Below are 22,286 nucleotides of genomic sequence, written 5' to 3' on the forward strand. Positions count from 1 at the left end.
GTAGAAATAATCATGTCCAGAGTACATCTAGCAGCTGATCAGGTGTGGCACACACTGCTTTGGGGTACTTGCCAGTCTTGTGGTTTAATTAACCCTGTAATGTCCACTTTTTGATGGAGTATCACCTCAGGTGGGGCTGGGAGGAGGTAGTCATGTGGCAAGCCATTTGTGTTGCCCAGCACAGAGCAATAAAGGCCATCAGGATAATGTACTGCAAACATGGTCAGCAGAGCTCTTGGGATTGTAATCGGGGCAGAGGAGTGTGTTTTGGAATGAGGTCAAGTTGTTTAAAGGCTTTGAGGGCATTATTGTCACTGCAGCTTTGGCCTTAGCATTCTGAGCCATTTCAATCCAAGACCAAGGCAAAACACCAAGAAGTCAAAAGGATTGGATTTAAGTCCATTAACACTACCTCTCCAATGGCATCAGGTTTATCAAAGCTATGGATCAAAACAGTCAAAAGCTACTGTAGATTCTTTCTATGAAGCAATTACAATATTGTGAACTAAGTTCATGTGGTAATAAGGCAGTGATTTGGGGAGAAAAGGGGAAAAACAAAACAAACAAAACAAAAACCCATGTAGGTTACTAGCAGGAGCACCTGAATCAGAGAACTGGGTTGAGGATGGTTTTTCTTGAGGAGTCAGATATGAATACAGCCTTTGTTAGAGCACTATTTAAACCTCATCAATTTTTTAGACTTCTGGAAAGTCAGTAGCTGTACATCATTATCTGACTACAGGAGCCTGCCTGGCTTGTTACATGTTAAGTCCAACATGTGGCCTGGATTAGGGAAAGGGAAAGAGAATTATCTTGAGCATCTATGATTCTGAGAGTGATTGATACAGGTCAGATGTAAGAATGAGACAAAGTTTGAAGCATCTAGGATCCCCATGATAAATGGCCTGAGAAACATAATAGAAAAAGCTGGAGAAAGAAGGTAATCTTGGCTGGTGTGTAGAAGAGATGGTTGGCTACCATGTAAAGCATTGGATAAATAATAACAGCACGGACCCTTCATAAACCATGTGATGGGTGAATAATGCCATGGAGTTTTGCCTAATAATCTGAAAAATGAAGTATTAATTTTGTATGCATTAGATTGTGTTGTATCCTCCCCAAGCTTCCATCAGATGAAATCTTCTCTGGTCTCAAGGAAGGAGAACATTCTACAGTGGAGAGCAAGTCCCAATTCTAGTCAGGACAGGAGAACAATAGTCATTATTATGATTTTGCTACATTGCATTAATCAGTAGCTTTTGGAACATTTAAAAATTTCTCTTCCAATAATTCTTTAGGGTTTTCTATACTCTGTACTATTCAACAACCAGAAAATAGGGCTAAAAATGTGTTTCTGCAAATGAAGATGGGATAATAGCTCACCTTTCATACTCTCCATTCGCCTTAGTCAATACACTCCATCCACAGAGGTTCTTTATAACACTCAAAACTAGTGCTGAAGAGTTGAATTGGGATGGGCAGTGGGAAGGAAGGACAGGACTGGAAAACCATTGTATTTTGCTTGCAAAAAGGCATTTTACCAATGTGTCATTTGCCCCTAACCACTGGCAGCAATGACCCAATTCCTATGAAGAGCATTGTGAGCCAAGGACCAGTGTGCAGCATTGAGTTGTTTTAACTTCCTGAATGTCCACTGACTGTTACAAGAGCTCTCCTTACCTGCTCAGGATAGCCATCCATACTCCTCTGTCCTTTCGTTTGAATTAAGCACCGTCCAGGCTGAGGTCCCCGGGTGGCCTGTGATGAAGGGATCTGGATGGGCAATGGCGACTGAAACTGCTGGATGGTCACTTTGTTGATGTTCCCCTCATATGGCTGCTGCTCCCGGCTTCGGTGTTGAAGACTCTGTGACCCCATCAGGGTCTGAATGTGGCTACCTGCCTGTAGAGAGCAGAATTGTCAGGCCAAGTTCCCTGTGAGTAAAGCAGAAAGCACCATGCTGCCCCATGGGAAGAGGCCCTCATATGGGCTCCCAGCCCAGGCTGGAAGAAGATACCCCATGGGTGAGAGATCCCCATGTGGGCTCTCCAGCCAGGCTGGGAAGGATAACAAAGGAAAGGTAGGGGTACACTCATGGGGCTGGTGGAGACGTTGACACCGGTGCAGTCATCTGGTGGTTTGCTGGAGATTATTTTATTCCTGATTTTAAGGCAACAAAATTCATCTGAAAAGAATCTCAAAGAAAAAGAATTCAAAACTTAAAAATAAAGGGTAGTGCTAGATGACATTTTATGTTGAAAAATAACCTAGAGAAATATGTAAGCTCTTTAGCATCGGGGGACAATAATCCCTCTTCCTAAGGCAAAACAGTAGAATTGCTTAAGTTCTATGACACAGGTGCACAGTGAGCTGGTTCAGGAGAAAATAATAAATGCTATTAATTTGTTACATTATTAGCTCAAGAGCATTAAAAGTCAATCATGTGATAAATGCCTGTAAGCAGCTGCCATCTGTGGGGACAGGAAGGGCATTTAGAATGAGCTATGCACACTCCTTTGTTTTAAAGTTCTTAAAGAGTATGGAAAATAAAGAAACTCATAGTGAAGAAAGAACATCATCTAGAGGGAAATATTTTGCTGGATTCCAAACAAGAGGTAATTTAAGAAGAAAATACTCTATTAATTGGCAATATGAATGCAAAATAAACAACCTTCAGATTATATATTAGATGTCTAATTAGCTGTCTTGGCATTGTGAACCATTTTCTAACTTCATGAAGATCAAAAATGTTTCAGTCATGGGGAATTAGAGGGAAAGTTGTGGGGGTTTTAGCCTGTACCGGGGCAAGGTGCAGTTACCCACATGTGTGATAATCTCAAAGGCCAATGCTTATTCCTCAGACTCATCTCTCTTCTTGAAAACTTCCAGAAACCTTGTCACTTTCCTGCCAGTCTAGAAGACTGGAAGTCCTTATGGCAAGTTCAGCTCTTCTCTGCTGCTACAAGTTTTCCCATTCTCTTGTTTGGTAGATGGAAGCCCTTGTGAACCCAGGGTTATGTTCTGAGTCCTCTCATGAATCACTTGGCATCGTCAGTTACGTGTCAGACAGAATGATCTCTCGAGGTCAGAGGGGGCAGAGCGGGGTTGATTTCTGATTCCTACCTGGTTCCCACCTCCACTGTAAGATATTTGGCTGCTTCAGCACCTTCCTATATAATCTGCATGAGAAAACCAATAATGCCTGCTTGAAAGTTACACTGCTGACTTATTTGGAACAGACTCTGTCCAAAGTTGAAACAGCCTCTCCATTCTGCAGAACTCTAACTTTAGACTTACGTTTTTCTGGTGTATTTTTCTTCTGACAGGCCAGGATTATATAGATGTTTGAATTGTTTTCAATGTGGTGTATGTATGCATGTTTGTGTGCAATGAGTTCCAGGAACTGTCAGCCTCTATTCCCCCAGTCTGGGCTTACAATTATCCCTCATATCTTGATTTTTTTTCTGGGTGCTGGAGATTTGAACCCAGGTCCCCCTGTGTATACAGCAGGTACTCTACTAACCGAGTCATCTACCCTGCCCCTACTTTTGAATTTTTGAGGACATGCAGCATATCCCACTTACTCTTCTCAGTGAGAGGCACAGTACATGCATTTAGTAGACAATAGCTGTCATCCAAACGTGGTGTTGAAGCATGTCCCAAGGCATCTCACATGCATTACCTCCTTTGTTTTCACAACAACATTAAGAGGTGATTATTATTATTACCCTATTTTACTGAAGAGGACACTAAGGTGGGCAATAGTATACAATATTCCCAAGTAATTCACAGAACTGGGGAACTGTCAAATCAGCATTTGACAAAGTTGTCTATCAAAGGTCATCCTCTTGATTATGGTATTATACTGCAGCCTGGTCCCCATTCGTAGTTCTACTGAGAACAGAAAAGGAACTGTGCAGAGGACTCCCAGGCTCTGGCTGGTCTTCACAGTCAGTTCCTTAGCAGCCCTTGTATTTCCCACTCAGTGGGTCAGGCCTGTGGGTTGTCTTAGGTGCTCTGCTTTGGACTTCAAGTTGACAGGTAAGCAAACAGGATGGTGCTGTTGTATTTAGTAGTCTTTCCCTTGCTATGAGTTAATAAAGCTTGTGTTTTCAGATGGTGAGCATGAAGGGAGCAAGCAATCACTGTGCAAGTGATTCTGCCTGCCCATCCACTCTCCTGGGCTGCGGGCTGTGGAGAGCAATGACTGACGGCTGCAGAAGGCAAAGAACAAACACCCAATTCTGTAAAATTAAACAAACACAAATGACAAGACACTTAGTGGGATGGTTGTGGTTCAGAAGGATGGGAAGAGGGCTTTGTGAACAGCACAAAAGCTTCCTGAGGGTGACGAGGACACTGACGATGAAGTACAATACGCCAATGGGAACAAGAATGTCAGCGGTTGGGTTTGTTCAAGGGGGCGGGGAGTAAGCCATGTGTACACCGCCTCTTACTGTATGGGGGATGCAAACACAAAGGTTTCTGAAAAGACACTGTGACATGTTTGGAATGACAAAAAGAAACAGAGGATTTGGTGTTTTTGGAGCTTTCAAGAGGAGGCTGGAGAAAACCATACATATTCCATAACAGAGTTGGAGTATGGTACTTTCAAGTTGACCCTGAAACAAACTGTCAAAATTTATAGGGGAAAAAAGCTCTAATATCTACAGAACTCAAGAAAATATTTACACTCAAAACAGAGAAATGCTAATTTGATACTAAATTCTATAACTCACCCAAAATTCAGCCTGAAGCTAATTGGGCTTATTATGGGAAACTGTTCAGTGTTTAGAAGGTTTATACAACATCAAAGAAATGTCTCTGTCACCACTGAGGTGGTTTGGCTCACAGTGCTCCTCCAGACCTGAGCAGGAGGCCGGACATACACTGGGATGCCCAGGTGGGCCTGTGTCTCTCACTGTCCATCTTGGCTCTTGAACAACTGGAGTTTGCTTGGAAAAATCAAACACAACTTAAATGGATGACAGCTTGTGGCACTTAGGGTGTTCAAAAGAGCATGACTAATGCTCGACACTTAAGTCCAAGAGAGTTCATCTATAGACTCATTCCCAGAGGAGCACTTAGTAACTTATTCCAAGGAGTTCCTTTGCATTTAAATAACCAAAGTTTTTATAATTTAGTAAAACAACCAATACCTGGTTCCACCACGCCCCTTTACACGGTGCCCTTCCATTTTAAAAAGCAAATTAGGTTTCAAAAGCTCAGCTGGTTGTACGCTGGCTTCCTTGCAGATGGACTTCATTTACTTTTACTCATCCCAAAGTTAAATATAATAAACATCTTTGGACATTATATGTTATCACATACAAGATGACTAAAAATTAGAATTTTAGAAGGGACAAAATTACAGTGTGATGGTGAGCTCTTTGAATCATATGAGAAACATGGAGCTGAATCAATGGTCAGTCTAAAACAGCAAACTAACACAGACAACACAATACCAACAAAAATCAGCCCACAAGAAAACCCAAAAATTCTGTTCAGTAAAGAATCAGGGACTGATACAGGACCTATGTAGATAGAATCCTTTTAGATAGTGACTTTTTTACTGAAGCTGAATATCATAGAGCAAGCCATAGCCTCAGCTTAACAATGCCTGTAAAGGCCAAGTAGAGACTAGACTCTTCTCTCTCGGGATGTGGCAGAGCATTGCCACATGGCTGTAAAGTATGATGCCCCGGACTCCAATATCCAGAGGCCAAGTAGGGTGCCACAGCACTCCCATGACTAGCACTCAATGGCCCCTCCCACCCAGGCACAGTAAGACTTCTGCCTTTCTAACGGGATGTTAGAGAAGGCCTCGTAGAGCCAGACTTTCATCTGACCCTGTGATAGTGAGGCAACTGTACCAGAGCATCAGAGGAAATCAGTGAGGAGTTGGAGTCTCCATCTCAACCTAGTAACATCAAGGATCTTTTGTTTGGGATTTCAATGAAGGCCAAAAGGAAATCTTTCTTTTTAAATATTACTTTTGTTGGGATTTATTTATTTTTATTTTATGTGAATGAGTGTTCTGCCTGCATGTATGTCTATGTACCATCAGATCCCCTGGGATTAGAGTTATAGATGGTTGTGAGCTACCATGCAGATGCTGGGAATTGATCCTGGGTCCTCTGGAAGAACAGTGAGTGCTCTTAACCACTGAGCCATCTCTCCATCCCCAAAGCCCTTCTTTCTATCTCCCCTGGATTACAAGTCACACCAAATCCTTCCTCAACTGAAATGGAATTAGAGGAAGCTAGCTAAAACAGAAAGGCCAAATTGGGATGGAGAGATACCTCAATCAATAAAGTGCTTGCCTTACAAACACAAGGAGCTGAATTCAATCCCTAGAACCCATGTTTAAAGAGCAGTGCATGGTGAAGTATGTGTATGGCAGTATATGCTTGCAATTTCAGCACTGAATAGGTGGGGACAGGGTCATCCCTGGATTTCCAGGTGAGTACCAGGACATTAAGAGACCCTGTCTCAAAAACAAAAGGTAAAAGACAGCGTCCTCTGGCATTCACACACATCCACATTCACGAACATGTGCAGGCCTTACACAGTGTGTGCAAGCATGTGGAGAATCTTAGCAAAAGACCACAGAGAGCTGGACATTAGGACAACAGAAATCACTTAGTCTGAGTAACAGAGAGAAAACACACAGGAAAAATATGAGAAAAGTCTAAAAAAATCTGTGGACTACACAGTGTTTTAGTAATCATATCATCAGAACAACGGCAGAAAGAATGTGCAGCTAAAATGCTACCAGAAGAAATAATGCCCTAGGTTTGGGGAGATGGCCAAGCAGCCAAGACCACTCTGCCTTTGCAGAGGACAGAGTTTATTTCCCAGCACCCATATCAGGTGCTCACAACCACCTGTTACTACAGCTCCAGAGGATCTGACACCCTCTTCTGGTCTCGATAGGCACTGCACACACACATAATTAAAAATAAAATAAATCTTAAAAAATAATCCTCACAAACCTGGAAATTTGGTAACTGACAAGACTTAACAGGTTCAGGAACCAGAGAAAAACAAAGTGCCATGTGCAGACACAGCCTAATTTGATGACTAAAAGCTAAGGCAAACAAAACCTTCAAAGCTATGAGAGAAAAAGATGACATCTTCTCTATAAAGGAAAAACAATTTGAATGTCAGCAGATGTCTCACCAGAAGCCACGAGTGACAGAAGGAAATTATATGATTTTCAAGTGCTGGAAAGAATGAGCTGTTAGTCCCTAATCCTCTAACTGTCCAGGTATTCTTCAGCAACGACCAGGAAATCAAGACAGTCTCAGATGAAGGACATGAGAGGAATTTGTTGTTCCAAGAACTCTCTCTAAATAGCTTCGTAAGGCAGCTTGCCAGCAGGAAGAAAACAGGAAAAGAAAAACCTTGTAGAATTAAGAAGGAAGAAAAACATTGCCAAAAGATCTGCCAGCTGATAAATCAACTTTCCTTTCCTTAAATTTTCAAAATTTCTTTTGTGATCAAAACAAAATTAGGACACAATCTGATGTGTCTACATGCAGACTCACACAGGATAGATGCAGAGGAGTTTTTACACAAGCAGATGAGAGCATGAAGAGGTTGGGAGGTCATGTCCATATACTTTGTTTCAGCCACAAACTCCTGACACCAGTAGATTTATAAGCTGGTGTGTGTGTTTGTGTGTGTGTGTGTGTGTGTGTGTGTGTGTGTGTGTATGTGTGTGCACTTCAGGAGCAGCACTACAAAAACTAAGTACAGGGTCACACTAAAAATATAATTATAAAATATAATTATAATTATAAAAATAAATTATAAAAATATAATTAATAAATGAAAATAAAACTCTAAGAGATGTTCAAATAATTCATAGGAAACAGGAAAAAGAACCATAGAAGCAACAAAATCCACAACAAAAGTTAAAAAAGCAAATGAAATTAAATTTTTGATGCATCATTTCTTAATTGACTGCTTTTTTTGTGTGTATGTGTGGTACATGGGTGTATTTATGTTTGTGAATATGCATATGTGGGTACACTTGTGTGCATGTGCATGTGAAGGCCAGAGGTCGGCACTGGGAGTGTTTCTCAGTTGCTTTCCACTTTAATTTTTGAAACACTCTCTTCCTGGAGTTTACTGATTCAGCATGACTGACCAGCAGGACCCAGGGATCCGGTTCTATGTGCCCTCTGAGCACCAGGACTGCAACCATGCACTGTTGCTTCTAGCTTTTCATTTGGGTTCTGGAGATTTGAGCTCATATCCTCAGGCTTGTGTGTGGCAAGACTTTATCAGCTGACCCATTTCCTCAGCCCCTCGATTCTTACTTTAAATGTAATGATACAGGCAGGAAAACCAGGTCTATGAAGTGTTGTGGGTATTCATTCCGTCAATTGCTTTGGAGTACCAGCCTTAGGGCATGCATAGCCTCTTGGTGGGTTATGTGATTGCTTTAAATCTGAGAAGATGCACATGGTCATTTCTCTCTTGGGGTGTTCGGAGACCAGATGGCCAGATCCATTCCCTCCCGGACAGAATGGAGGTCAATGACTGCTGTTTACTTGGTTCTGTATCCATGAGTGTATTTTTCCCCTTTTATATCTTACTAAATCCTTGACACTCTTTTTACAGACTCTTGTGGTTTCACTTACAATGAGATCACACTGTGCATATATTAATTAAATGAAAACAAAAGTGGCTGTCTGGGACTGAATAAAAAAAGATGTCAGAACAAAGCAATTTACCAGAGACAGATTGGAATTTTATACTGTGAAAGTTTAGTTCATCAAAAAATTGTAGCAGTCTTATATATAGTCAGACCACAGAGGTACAGATATGGCAAAACTATTGAACTAGAAGAGAACTAGATGATTGTAATATCCATTTATGAATAACTGGTAGAAAAACTGAACTGAAAATGATCAAGAATATAAAAATGCAGAGGAACCCAACATTACTCTCCACCAACCATTTCTAATTGTCATGTCTAGAATTCCCCTCAGTTTACTATAGGAATCTGTCCAGGTGACCTGAACTGAAAACAACTCTCAACAAGTTGGCTGAAGTCACACAGAAGATGGTCTCCAACCACAATTCATTTAATTATATGACGGTAAAGAAGGATGGAAGGACACTATCCAAGCACTGTATACAACCCATTTCTGAATAGTCCAGGCCCAGTGAGGAAGCCTATAGCAAGTAAAACAGTACATTAAATACTGTACATGAAAATATGATATATGAAGCTCTGTGGGATACAGCTAAAGCACAGATAAGAGGGAGAGTCATAACACCAAATTCACCTGCTAGACAGAGACATGAACAGCTCCTTTCAGTGACAGTAGAGAAAATCCTCGAAGCAAAGAGCTTTAACACTAAACACTTGGAGGTGCTGGGCATAGGCAAGGACTTTCTGAAAATGACTCCAGTGGCTCAGAAAATAACACTAACAATAGAAAAATGAAATTAAAAGTATTCTACACAGCAAAGGAAACAAATGAGTGAAGAGAGGCTAGAGAATGAGAAACAAACTCCACCAGCTATACACATGACAGAATAACTAGAATACTTAAAGAACACATGAAAGACATAAATCACAAGAAATCAAACAACCAAGTCAATGAAGGGACCAATGTAACGAGCAGACAGCTCTCAGAATATGATATGGCCAAAAAATAGGCTGTTCACCCTCACTACCCTTCAAGAAAATGCAAATCAAAGCTACATTGATAGTTCACCTAACCCCAGTCAGAATGAGAGCCATTTAACATAAGAACACATACCAATGATGTGGACAAAGGGGTCCCAGATACACCCTGGTGACAATCTAAACTAGTTCAGCCACTATGAAGTCAGTAAGGAGGTTTTTAAGGAAACTGAAAACAGATCTGTCATATGGTCCAGCTGTACCACTCATGAGTGCTAACAGAGAATCCAAGTGGACATATCATGTTCTTGGACATCAAAGCTTTTTGCAGCCCTATTTACAACAGCTAAGTTAAGGAACCAACCCAGGCATCCAGTAATGGGAATGGGTAAAGAAAATGTGTTTTATATATAAATAAATGATTCCCTTTTCCGCCATATGGAACAGACATGCTTTCAGTAGGAATGTTTTCTCTCATTTTTGGTTTCTAGATTTTATACAGATGCATAATATCGTAGATATCTATATGCCATGCAAGTGGAAACAAAATTGTGTAGGGCCCATGGGGCTCTTGGGAAAGGGAGGAGTTTGGGGAAGGCATGTGTGGGTATGCTAAAAATACATGTCCATATTTAATCCATCACGAAGCACAGTGAATATATACCAAGGGAAATAGGAGCACACTGTATGCTTGGACAATGCTGGGTTCTAATTCCTGTTCCTCAATTCCATATGGTCACTTCCTTACTTCCTAAAGTTGTGAAGAAGACGCGAGACTTCCTGTCAAACACTTCACTACCGTGCCTGCTCTACACTGCACATATTCACGATTATGACAATTCCATAAAGCTAACATTAAGAAGACGATGTCTTCTCTTTAATTTGTACTTGGTGTCCAAACCTGTCCTCACATTTGGGTGCTAGAGTACTGCCTCACAGAGCTTGGTAGCATGCCTACAGTATGAGGGGCATTCACAGGTCTGGCTGATCTTTCAGGTTTTAGTTAGATGCAGGTGACACACCACTCTGTCTCTAATGACAGATGAAATGTGAGGTACAGAGCTTCTCACTTTGGTGCCCCAGCAGCAGCTGGCTGATGTGAGGGCAATCATCTCTGTCTTATTGAATATCTATCAGCACATTGTTCTATTATTAAACGTCAATCTACAGAACACAGCAATGGAATTGGAAGTTATTTAAAAAAGGGGGAAAACAATGGAGCAATCTTAAGAGTGGGATGTGGCAAAAGTCAGTACATATCTATTCATTTAAACCTACAATGTTTTCTGATGGCACTGTCACACATTACCCCAACAGAGATGAGATAGGAGACATGAGCAACAGAGATACAAGCTATGAGTCATTCTTTCCACCTTAATGTTTTTAAGAATGTATGCATAATGGGGTGAGAAGGCTAATAACCACACGACAAGACACTGACTCCCGTGACCCCCAGTTGCTATGCTATCTATGTCTTCTGGCTACATGGTTGGCCATGGGCATTTTTGTGGTGTGGTGTTAATTTTATATTTTTACTTCTAGATTTTTCTCAAAGCAAACATAATGTGAATGTGATTGTTTTATCTCAAATTTCTGAAGAAGGGTAATCATTTGCTTTATGGAACAAAGACTGATGGGTAATATGTTTTAACCTGACTCTTTCCGTTGCTTTAATCTGACAAGTTTATTTTCTACCACTGACTTGATAGCTATCTATAGATAATGTTTGGGTTTGGACTTTTATTAAAGGGATAATTCAGAGTCAGTGGGGACAAGAAGGGTCCCCTGACTTCATGGCTACTGCATGGCCACATAGGCATCAGGAAATAAATAAATGTTCTCTGCTAAGAATAATTACATACCATGTAAGAACCCAGGGCTAAGACTGTCACATTAAACACCTGCCGTTTGCCTGCCCCTTCTTCAGAAGAAGAATGTTTGGTTTATGTTTTCTCAAGCACCTATCCACATCACTTTTGAGAATAACTGTAATTATATAATATAAAAAGTAAGTTTTTAAAATTTTTGTACAATCTACTTAACATTAAAAGCCATCAATAGGGCTACATCATCCTAGTCTTTTGGATTACCAAAACAAATATTTGAAATGCATCAGTAAAGAGAGAAATTATTACTTCTTCAAAACTACCTTTCTGACTCAGCTATTACAATGTAGCTGCCTCTGTAGAGTCTTACTTATTCTTGTAGAATTTTGGACTTTATATAATTCTTGTTTAACAAGCAGGTCACTCCCTTTCCCTCTCCCTTCTCTCTCATTTCTGTCTATAACACTCTGCAATTCTCTTCTCTAGGATGTCTCTATCTCATGTTAATAACAATGTAAAAAGACATGGTAAACCCAATTAATACATTTATTCTTTTAGAGATGATTATTTAATATTTTAAATATATCTATGGGCATGCGTGTCTCTGTGTGGGCATGTTCATATATGTGCAGGGCCCCACAGTGGGCCAGAGATATTCGATCTCTCTGGAGCTAGAATTACAGGCAGTTGCTGGGAACTGAACTCAGGTCCTCTGCAAGAGCAGTACATCTTCTTAACTGCTGATCTATCTCTCCAGCCCTAACATATTCATTCTTATTTCCCCATCACAGAAAAAGACATTGCTACATTGATTTCCTAGAAAAGATAACATAACTGACTCTTTTAAAAAAGTACATTTAATTTGCCTCAATCCCAATTTGTTTACTGATTACATGAACGGGTTCTTCACAAGATACTCCTGGCTCTACCTGTCAGGTTTCTATTGCATCTAAGCTTTTTTCTCTATAAATTATGTTTCCATCTTTTCCTCTGAATAGTCAGAGGAACTTCTTAGCTTGCTTTTTGGTTCTAAGCTCTGTCCTTTGCAGTGTGTTCTCTGAAAACCTGTCAGAGAACTATTTAAATGAACATTGCATCCTGCCATTTCCCTTTGAAGATACTTCCATGTTCCCTTTTTCATATCCTACAAGATGCAGCCCACATGATCTGACTTCTGCTTATTTATCCAGCCTTTTGGACACTATGCCCCATCTCCTCAGCTCCCTTTATTTCCTTTAAATGTCGTCCTTTCTAGGAATGGTCGCAGCTTGCAACCCTTCACAGCATATCTCATTGTGCTGCTCAAGTGCTGGGTGTTGTCCAAGGCATAGGTGCTGTCTGGAGGTAACAACTCACCAGTTCTGGGGAAAAATGTATATCTTTAAAACTGACTAAACTTACCAGGGGGAAAAATTACCTAGGTTACAGTATACGTAAATTATGAAGTATAGTTACAATGTGATGTCACTGGAGCCTCAACACTGTAGTGTAAGAGCCACAGCTGGGTGGAAGGGTCTCCCACAGTGCTCTCCCTAGAAGTTTGCATAATTCTAAATACAATGTTTATCATGTCCTCACAAAAATGACTTTTCTCAAGTCTTAGACCTGCATAAATCTAGTCCTGCTCAGGATCATCTCCTGAAAACTTTTCTGGTTTTGTTTTTAGGACTTTTGCCCACTATCATAACCAAATTTACTCACTGTTTAGTTCTGTGAAATATTCCTTTGTGCAAGCAGCAGAAATTACACTTTCCTGCTGACAGACAACTGAATTCGTTCCGTTTTCTGGTAAATGGGACATGACCTTGAATGACACTAGCGGTTTAGGCTAAAACCTTTTAGAGGCTTGGATTCATCTTTGTTTCTCCAGTCCAGGAAGTGCTTTGCATGCAGTGTGTGCACTATTGCTCAGTGAGTGCTTGCTGGACAAACTTTAACAACTTTAAACATTTTTAATGTATTTATTGATTGATTGATTTATGTGTGTACATGTGTAGCCATGTGTGTATCATAAAGCATGAGTGGAGGCCAAAGGGCAACTTGTGGGAATTGGTTCTCTTTCTACTATGTGGGTTCTGGGGAATCAAAATCAGGTAGTCAAGCTTGAAGGCAAGCACCTTTACATGCTGAAGCATCTCACTGTTATGACTTTAGATGTGGCAATTCGACCTTTTTAATGGTAAATATAATTTTATGGATGTTGGTTATGTGTACTGCTGAAGCCAAGGCTAAGTGAAGTGTATGCAACACAACTTTCTGTGCCCGCACCTCAAAGTGTGTCCTAAGGTACTCTTCCAAATAGTGAATCTGCAGAGGGGAAGGCTATTTACATGCAGCCATTACTAATTGAGCACCAGGCTGTGTCTATTTCCATTCTTTTCAATGCATTGACAGTTGACCAGAAGCCCTAGAGTGGCAGAATATTTAGCCTGAATTTACCATGAAGTTAGAAATGATGTTAAGACACAAGATATGGACTACATATTATGATGAATGTGTGAGGTTCATGGTTTGTGTCAACTTGACATTGATTACCTTTTTAGTAATGGTGTCCGGAGGTACATCCCGCCTCCCAAGTGGGTAAGGATTCCATTGGCCACTAGGAGAGACATCTTCTTGTCCATTGTCTAAAATGTTGCTTTGCTGGGACGGGGTCTATTGCGAAAATGGTATGGCATTCTTTAGTGATGTTTACGATAGTTTTCTGAAAAGAGTCCCTAACAATTATGGTAAAATTAATTTTGTTTGATTATAGAAAACATATATCCTAACTGGAAACACTATTATATTCTATTTACTGAGTAAGAGTTCTAAACTGACAGCTATTTTGGAAACAATGAGAAATACAATTAAAATAGCCATTTCAGAGTTATTTACTGAATTTTAAAGTTTAGATTCTCTACAGTACCTGAATAAAGATAATCAGAATAAAATTAATCAATGCTTTAAAATCACCCACAACATTTTAAAGCCTGCTTAGTTTGTCTCTTTAGTATGAGCTTACCATTTAGAATATAAACTGAAACCATGCAATCCACAGACTGGAACGTGCAATATTCCAAGCCAGGGCCTAACATGAATTTTTTGAGACTTTGATGTGATTTTTCAAGGATGTACTTCCCACTAATCCTCTGCAGAATCTGCACTGGCAGATGAAGATATTTGGCATTGTGCATTATCACAGACAGCTGCTAGAATCACAGTCAAGTAAGCCATGACTGTTTTGGTTACTAAATTCAGTTATTTATGCATCACTTATATATTAAAATTAAATCCTTCAAAAGTTTAAGATTATTAAAAAATATTCTTGCTTGTGGTTTTTAACAAACAGGATATGCTTGTCTTTATTAATACTGATGTTAGATATTTTGAGATGATCCAGACTCTAGCTAGATTAACATTAAGCAATCATATACTATCAGAAAGGGAGGACCTGTATCTGCTGCTGGAGAAGTCACTGGTGGTATACACAGCGTGGAATGTGTGTACAAAGTCCTTTCTCTCCTAACCTTTAGGGACTTGAGTTCTGTTTGTTTTATTGGGAATCCCTGTGTGAGTCAGAAGCTGCCTATGCCAGTCCTTTCCCACATTCCGAAGAAACCTGGCTAGAGAGGTTGTGCTTACTGGTATTCTGTGTGAGGTGGGTCCTTCAGCCTTATCTTGGTAAGCTAGGCTACTGCTTTCATATTCATTACAGGTAGCTGCTTGCCAGTCCTCATCTACACCACTATGATCTCTTTAAAAAGAAACCCAATAACCAACTTGTCTGTATTCTGACCACATGCATGTTTTTAAAGAACTGCCAGGATATATAGTAAAACAGGGTTTAAGGTGAGACTGTCTCTCAATGTGTCTTATAGGACTTTGTATAACAATGTGTCTAATAGAGTTCACACTGTCTCACAATCCCTCTAATGGACATAATAAAAAGGACACAGTTCAAATTTCACCTTTTGCTTGGACTGTGTAAATTCTGTTTCCACAAGCCCATCAGAAATGAATAGGGAGAAAAAATGTTTTTGAATGCAAACTCTTATATTAATTAAGAATGAATTTGTGTTTAAAAAATCAAATGAAGAGTAACATACATGAAAAACATGTTGCTTGAAAGTCGTGAGATGCCTATCTGAGGTCTGTTTCAAATGGATTTCTAGTCTTTGCTATTTTTAGACTACTGTTTTCACATGTGCTCACATACAACTTTTCTAGATATTAAAATACGCCAAATCAGAATACAAAGATTAAGCAGCTAAGAGGTATTCATGCATCCAAGAGTTCAGCATCCATGTCTCTTTGGTCTGGGTCCTCCACCCTGAGGGTCCAACACAAACTGTCATCTGGTTGCCTCTGTGCAAGACACATTCTTGAAAGGTAGATAGACTTCAGCACAGGGTTCCTTTTTTGTTCATGTCACTCTCATCTTTATATGAATTTCCTCTTACACATTTTCTAACCCGCCCAGAAATGAATAGTTCTATTTTGAATAGCCACTGAGAGCTATTCAAAATGGCACAATTCTTCTTGGCCCACAACAAAAGTGCAGCTCCATTCTATCAAAACCATGACATCATTACCCTGGGTTCTTCCTAAGTTTATAAATTAATTTGTCTCTTTTTAAAAATTAGAATTAACTGTCACACTAATTCTTTTATATTACAGGGGACACAGAAACAGAAACATACAGGACCATTAAGGAGATTCTTTTGTACTACATAGTAAAATTAATGTACTTCCTGAAAGTAATTTCCCTTATTAATTTCAAGAATGAGCTGCGATTTGATTTTCCTAAGTGAGGCACTATAAAGCCTGGAGAAACAGGAACACCATGAAACACTTATTGGGGATGACTGAAAAGTGAAATATTTAGTATGCTCTCATCGTTTCTCAAATTAAGATATATGGTATGAGTAAATTTTTTGTCTAGAAGATAAAAAGGAACAACTCGAAAGCATAATATAAATTGGAGCCATTGCTGTTACAATGTCTTATTTCTAATAAAACAAGCGAAACCAGGTGCTCACATCCTGTTAGTACTCTAAAGGTTAGGACCACTTCTGATGTTCCTCAGCTCACATGACCAGCCAAGGAAACAAACACACAGTGCACAGGATGTTAGCTGCTGGATCTTACTAGTTTTTATTATTAGAAAAACAGAGGAAATGGACAGTGTAAGATAGTGGAAAAGCAAAAATTTTAGAAAGGGCTATAGCTTAAGAAAACCTGACTCCAAAGTTTGCTGTGGTCATTGATAGACTTAGTGGATGATTCTCAGAACTAGGAACGGTGATAAATATCCAGTGAAAGAAGTGATTTCTAATCTGGCTAAGCCTTCAGTATGCATTTGTGTACATGAATGTGTCCCTATGGATGTATATTTGTGTAAGTATATATATGAGTAGTATTAACATGAGTAAATGAGCATAGCTGAACCAGTTGCCTTGCTCATCTGCTAAATAATGGTGTACAGTATGCTTGTGAAATTATATGTAATGCCATCCTGCTGAAGAAAATATGAGTGGCGTTAGAAATTGACACTTTTCCAAGTTCTTATGACACCTTTGATGAATGCAAGGATCTACTTTGTTAGGTAATTGATACATGGTTTGCAAAGGAGATTTTCATAGACTTAAGAAAATGTTAAAGATAGTTTGTCCAAGCAACATGGTGGCAAATGTCTATAATTTCAGCAATGAGGAGGGAGGCTGAAGCTGGAGAATCATAAATTTGAGGCCAGCCTAGGCTACATACTGAGACCTTGTACAAAACAAAACAAAACAAAACAAACACCAAAACTGGAGCAAGCATACAGATCAATAAATAAAAAACAACACCAAAAACAAAACCAGGAAACGCTAGAAAAAAATCTGCCCAAAGTATTTTTAGTGAAATTAAAAGTACTAGCATTCCAGCAAAATACTGTATGAGAGAATTATGGTTATGATTTTTAAAGACTGTGTTAGCCCATAACAGAGATGAGACATCATTCACATTGATACTAACATTGCTCATTTTAGCTTCTGTCTGTAAGGATGTGTACATTTGCAAGCTGGTGGCTTTTTTTTATAATTAGAATGGTGGATAGCTTTTTAATGGAGGGATAAAGAGCCAGTAATAAATATAGCAGAACTGATGGGAATTACAGGCACAAGTTGGCCAGGGGTACAGCATAGATCTTGGTTTGCTTTCAGCAGGAAAAAAAAGAGATTGAATAAACAACACTTGGCTTTAGGATGAATAGATGCATAGTGATTATGGTACCATCTGATCCTGGGTCATCTGCATAGGTCCAGTGGAAAAAGACACCAGAAGTTTAGAAACAATCAAGGCAAACACTGCTGTCTGAATTTCCCTAACCCAGGAGTTTCTTAGACAGTAATCAACTGATTTAGTAACTAATGAAACAGACAGTAAGGACATTTTCTCCCAGGTAACTTTAAAGAAGCAATTATTTTATATATTATATATATATATATATATATATATATATATATATATATATATATGTCATATGTATGACTTAGGCCTTCCATCTCTGAAATTATAATTTATATTACTGCCCAATTCTATAAATAACAAGCAAAAGACTCTATAGTGTAACATTACAGTAATAAACACTAAAAGAAGAAGAGGTGGCAAATACCACTCTAGCTCTGTGGAACCTGTGGTACTTCTATTGGGAGCCATGCCCTGGGCAGGCATTAGCAAAGGTTAGTGTTTCATCCCCAGCTCTGATGCTCTCTGGTGGTGGCAGCTGTCAGCATGCCATGGTTAGCATGTGATGCTTGGGGTCTGTAATATTCATGCCATCAAGCACATTCTGGTGAGACTGAAGGGTCAGGAAGTACAGGTGGATTTGACAGAGCACATGGTGATCACTGGCTTTCACTTAGTTCAGATAACCTGAATCATTTCTCCTGTAGCATCTACATAACAACGTGATCATGTGTTCTTGGGTCAGTGAAGACACATCATTTATTTCTCTTTAAAATTTTTCCACATTATCAACTTTTATGCCTATTTGGATAATAATGTGAACGAAGGAATTGTATTGACTACTGTGAGTCATGTATGAAAATGTCAGATGTTACAAAATGTGAAAAGGCTTCACTGAATGTAGAGAGGGCACACACTGGGCACCATGGGCATGACAGTAAAGCAGAAGCACGTGATATATCTGTGTGACTTGTGAGCCTGTCTCCTGTCTCTCTCATTCACCTTCTAAATATGTCCACTTAGGTCTGTGAGTTGCAAGAAAAAAATTATCCTTTAAGTACCTTGTGGTACCAGCCAGAGTGAGTTTTCAGTCTTTCTCAGCCTTTGTTTTCTCCCAATGGAAATATTTATCATTCTATCATTCATTAATCTAGGCAATAAAAATAGTGGTTTGAACCAACATTCTCTTGTAATGTCCTTTTCCCAGTAACATGACATTTCAAGACAATAGCTGAGCTCATTACAGTAGAACGCATCTGAAAAAGCACATGAACCACTAAAAACATCATAGGAAGTTGACTTGAATGCTTTTTGGAAAGGCGGCAAATAAATGATAAATGATTGAATGAGTGAATGAATGAAGGAAGGAACAAATAAATAGGAAATACCAATATCTTATAATTTAAGCCTAACTTACATATCCAGCATTATAATTCATAAATACTCTTAGATTTTCAAGTTCAGCAGAAACATCAACAAACTAATGAATAATCTTAACTTTTTATATTAATTTTGTTGTATTTAATGGCATTTTCAAAAATATCTTAAAGACTTTTATGAAATTATCATATAAAATATAATTTCCTGTTTATAGAAAAGAAAGACTATAGTTTAGTTTTTAATCCATGAAAAATATATGCTTGACCTGGCATGCAATAAATAGGGATGAGTTAAAAATGTTCAAAATATCTGGGCGGTGGTGGCGCATGCCTTTAATCCCAGCACTCGGGAGACAGAGTCAGGCGAATGTCTGTGAGTTCGAAGCCAGCCTGGTCTACAGAGTGAGTTCCAGGACAGGCTCCAAAGCTACACAGAGAAACCCTGTCTCGAAAAACCAAAAAAAAAAAAAAATGTTCAAAATACACAAGATCAGCATGTCTGCCCCCCACTCCATGCCCAATGGCCTTGAATATATATACTGTGCAAGCACTACTAGGTACCAGGGCTCCTCATTACAATCAGTTGTATCCTTTAATTAGTTTATTATCAATTTGCTTAAGGGCAGTGTCAGTGCTTTGGAGGGATTACAAGTGCTCCTTCCTCCTGGTGCAAGAGGCCAGGTTTGGGAGCCTGAGAGGAAGGCCACAATTGTGATTTCAGCCCAAGTGTTCCCTGGGAAGGGCACCACTTCCACAAATGTGTGTTGCACATTCCTTTATTTCCTTAGGAAGCTTCATGCTTTCCTTCTAGATGCCTGAGAGTAATTTTGTGTATGTGTATGGAACCCTGAGAGAGCAAGAAGAAATCTTAAGGAGGAAACAGAAAGAGAGGATAATAGAATACATGTGACTGTTTTGGGGCTGTTTTGGGGGAGGAAGGGGGTCAGCGGGGAAGGGAGAGGGGAGGATGGATAAGAATATAGTATGGATGAAAATGTCATAGTAACAACCATCTCTTTGTATGGTAACTAAAAAATTATATAAAGGTTGATCTATAGTTTGGCAGAAAGCCTCCCCAGATTTGTAAATCCAAGCTCTATAGAGAAGATGAATCTGGCAGAAGGGATGGGAGCTTAGGGTGGAACCGATGGGCTGGAGTGAAGGCTGAATCGCCACAGCCACAGCTTTGGCTGTGCTTTGAATGCTTATGCATTAATATTTTTGAACTCTTTACATGCCAGGTAGAGTAGTTTGTTTTTCATAGACCTTAAACTGTTAATTTTAGAAATGACCTTTTCATTCCTCTTCTTCCTCCTTTCCCTCTTCCACTTCCTCCTCCTTCATGCAGGAGATAATGTATTGATAATAATTTACTTTGAAGTCTTTCAGTGTTTAAATTGTTGGTTTGCAATTTATTGTGCTTTCTAGAGGGATTTTCTTTCCAAAGGGGCTTCCTGTAAGTCCTGTCTTTGCCCAAGAGAGGATGGTCCTGAGGTCCTCAAATACAGCTATGCATTATCGCTGTTATGAAGTATGGTATCACTACAGTGAGAGATGGGAGATCTATTCTTTAGGGCCACTGCATTACAAGGTTAATACCACAAGGCAGCTGTCCCTAACTCATGCCTGGAGAGTAACTGAGACACCAGAAACATATTTTTAAGTGCACTGCTGCTCTTCAGTTACTGCATGAATCCAGATCACTGTATGGGTCAAAGAGTAATTAAGCCCCAAATTAGTCAAAATAGGGTTGTTGCCATTAGGTATTTTCAGAGGGTTCCAGCAATAGCTTTCTTCTTTCCAAGACTCCTTTAATTTAATTTTTTTGTTTTGCTTTGTTTTTTGAGACAGGGTTTCCCTGAGAAGCTCAGGTAGTCCAGGTAGGCTTCAAACTCAGAGATTCACCTGTCTCTGAACCTCAAGTGCTGGGAGTGTGTGGCACCCATGCCTCACAAAGTATTTTAATCTGCTCATAAATCTTTTTTGAAAATTTCTTTTTTAGTTTCAAAGACTGATTTGCGTTACTCCCCAAGTTCTCTTGCAGAGGTGTCTATAGTTGTGAAAGCTCATCCATCCCTGAGTGTGGACAGGATAAGAAAGTTGGTTTTTCATGGAAAGAGGATGAGGGCTTTGGACTTCTAAGAGGACATGAAAAGCAGGTTGTCGTAAAGGGGAGTTTCAAGAAAATAGTTATGCTGATGACATGCTAGACTTATGCTGGCTTGAATAAATTAACTGCTCACAAGCCCAGATCTAAGTTTAGAGATTGTGAACTGCGCCCTGAGCATGGACATGATGAGAGTTATTGCTGACCTCAGCAAATACCAGCAGAGAAAGTTATCATGCACCACTGTTCATCCCCCTGGGAGACTGAGAACAAATAAGATAATATTTAAAAGTTCCCAGTTTATTTAGGTTTTGATTGCTGTGTGTGTGTATGTGTGTGTGTGTGTGTGTGTGTGTGTGTGTGTGTGTGTGTGTGTGTGTGTGTATGTGTGTGTGTGAAAATCTGTGGATATAAAATTTCTAACTATGTTATGATATCCACAGCCTGAATTAAACTACACAGAACTGGGAAATGTTACCAGACATTTGACAGTGAAATGTGAGGCCTTACAGCATGGAGTTTGTCCCATGTTTAACTTTATTCAGAAAGAAGAGATGTTGGGGGCTGCTGTCACTCTTTTCCTATTTTGTACTTCTTTATCCACAAAACCTTATGAGGCTAATGACTACATTAACATATAGTCATAATGACATTGTATGAAAATGACTCATTAGTCTCCACTAAGATGTAACAGAGAAAAAGCATTAATTAGTTTAAGCAGGTAAAATGGGCATTCTCAATGCTGACTGAACAAGACAAATATTTCATTAACAATGGGAATTCTTCTTCTCTTTATTATACAACATTATTTTCTTGCTAATATCTATATATTTGTTTAAAATATATGAACTTGTTATTTTTCTAAAGGTTCCTTCTAAAGGAACCACCTAAATACAAAAAAAAACAGTTTTCAGCTTTGTTCTCAGAATGCTTCACCAAGGGAAGGCAGGGATGGTCTCCAAAAATGTAAACAATAAATGTGTAAACACAAAAGAAAAAAAACCATGGAAGAATAGAAAAATAAATAGAAAGATGATCCTTAAATCAACCCCCGAAGCCATGTGCCTGCTCAGTCCAAAAAGCAAGCGTCTGATCATCAATCTAGCTACAGTAAA

At 39.3% G+C, this 22,286-nt stretch overlaps 1 protein-coding gene across 14 annotated transcripts in view; it reads right to left on the reverse strand.

Moving 5' to 3' along the window:
• Positions 1–22,286, reverse strand: part of Lrrc7 (leucine rich repeat containing 7) — a 477,706-nt gene that overhangs the window by 51,242 nt on the left and 404,178 nt on the right. For 13 of the 14 annotated variants that reach the window (XM_052730896.1, XM_052730897.1, XM_052730901.1 and 10 more), the window contains 2 exons: positions 14,008–14,127; positions 1,681–1,902 (listed from right to left, as the gene is read on the reverse strand). In XM_052730896.1, coding sequence (XP_052586856.1) covers positions 1,681–1,902; positions 14,008–14,127 — 342 coding nt within the window. The remainder of the gene's footprint in view (positions 1–1,680; positions 1,903–14,007; positions 14,128–22,286) is intronic. The other variant, XM_052730906.1, reaches the window with a different exon arrangement.

The sequence above is a fragment of the Peromyscus californicus genome, unplaced genomic scaffold, assembly GCF_007827085.1.
Source record: "Peromyscus californicus insignis strain IS unplaced genomic scaffold, ASM782708v3 Scaffold_9__1_contigs__length_137607984, whole genome shotgun sequence".
NCBI lineage: Eukaryota > Metazoa > Chordata > Mammalia > Rodentia > Cricetidae > Peromyscus > Peromyscus californicus.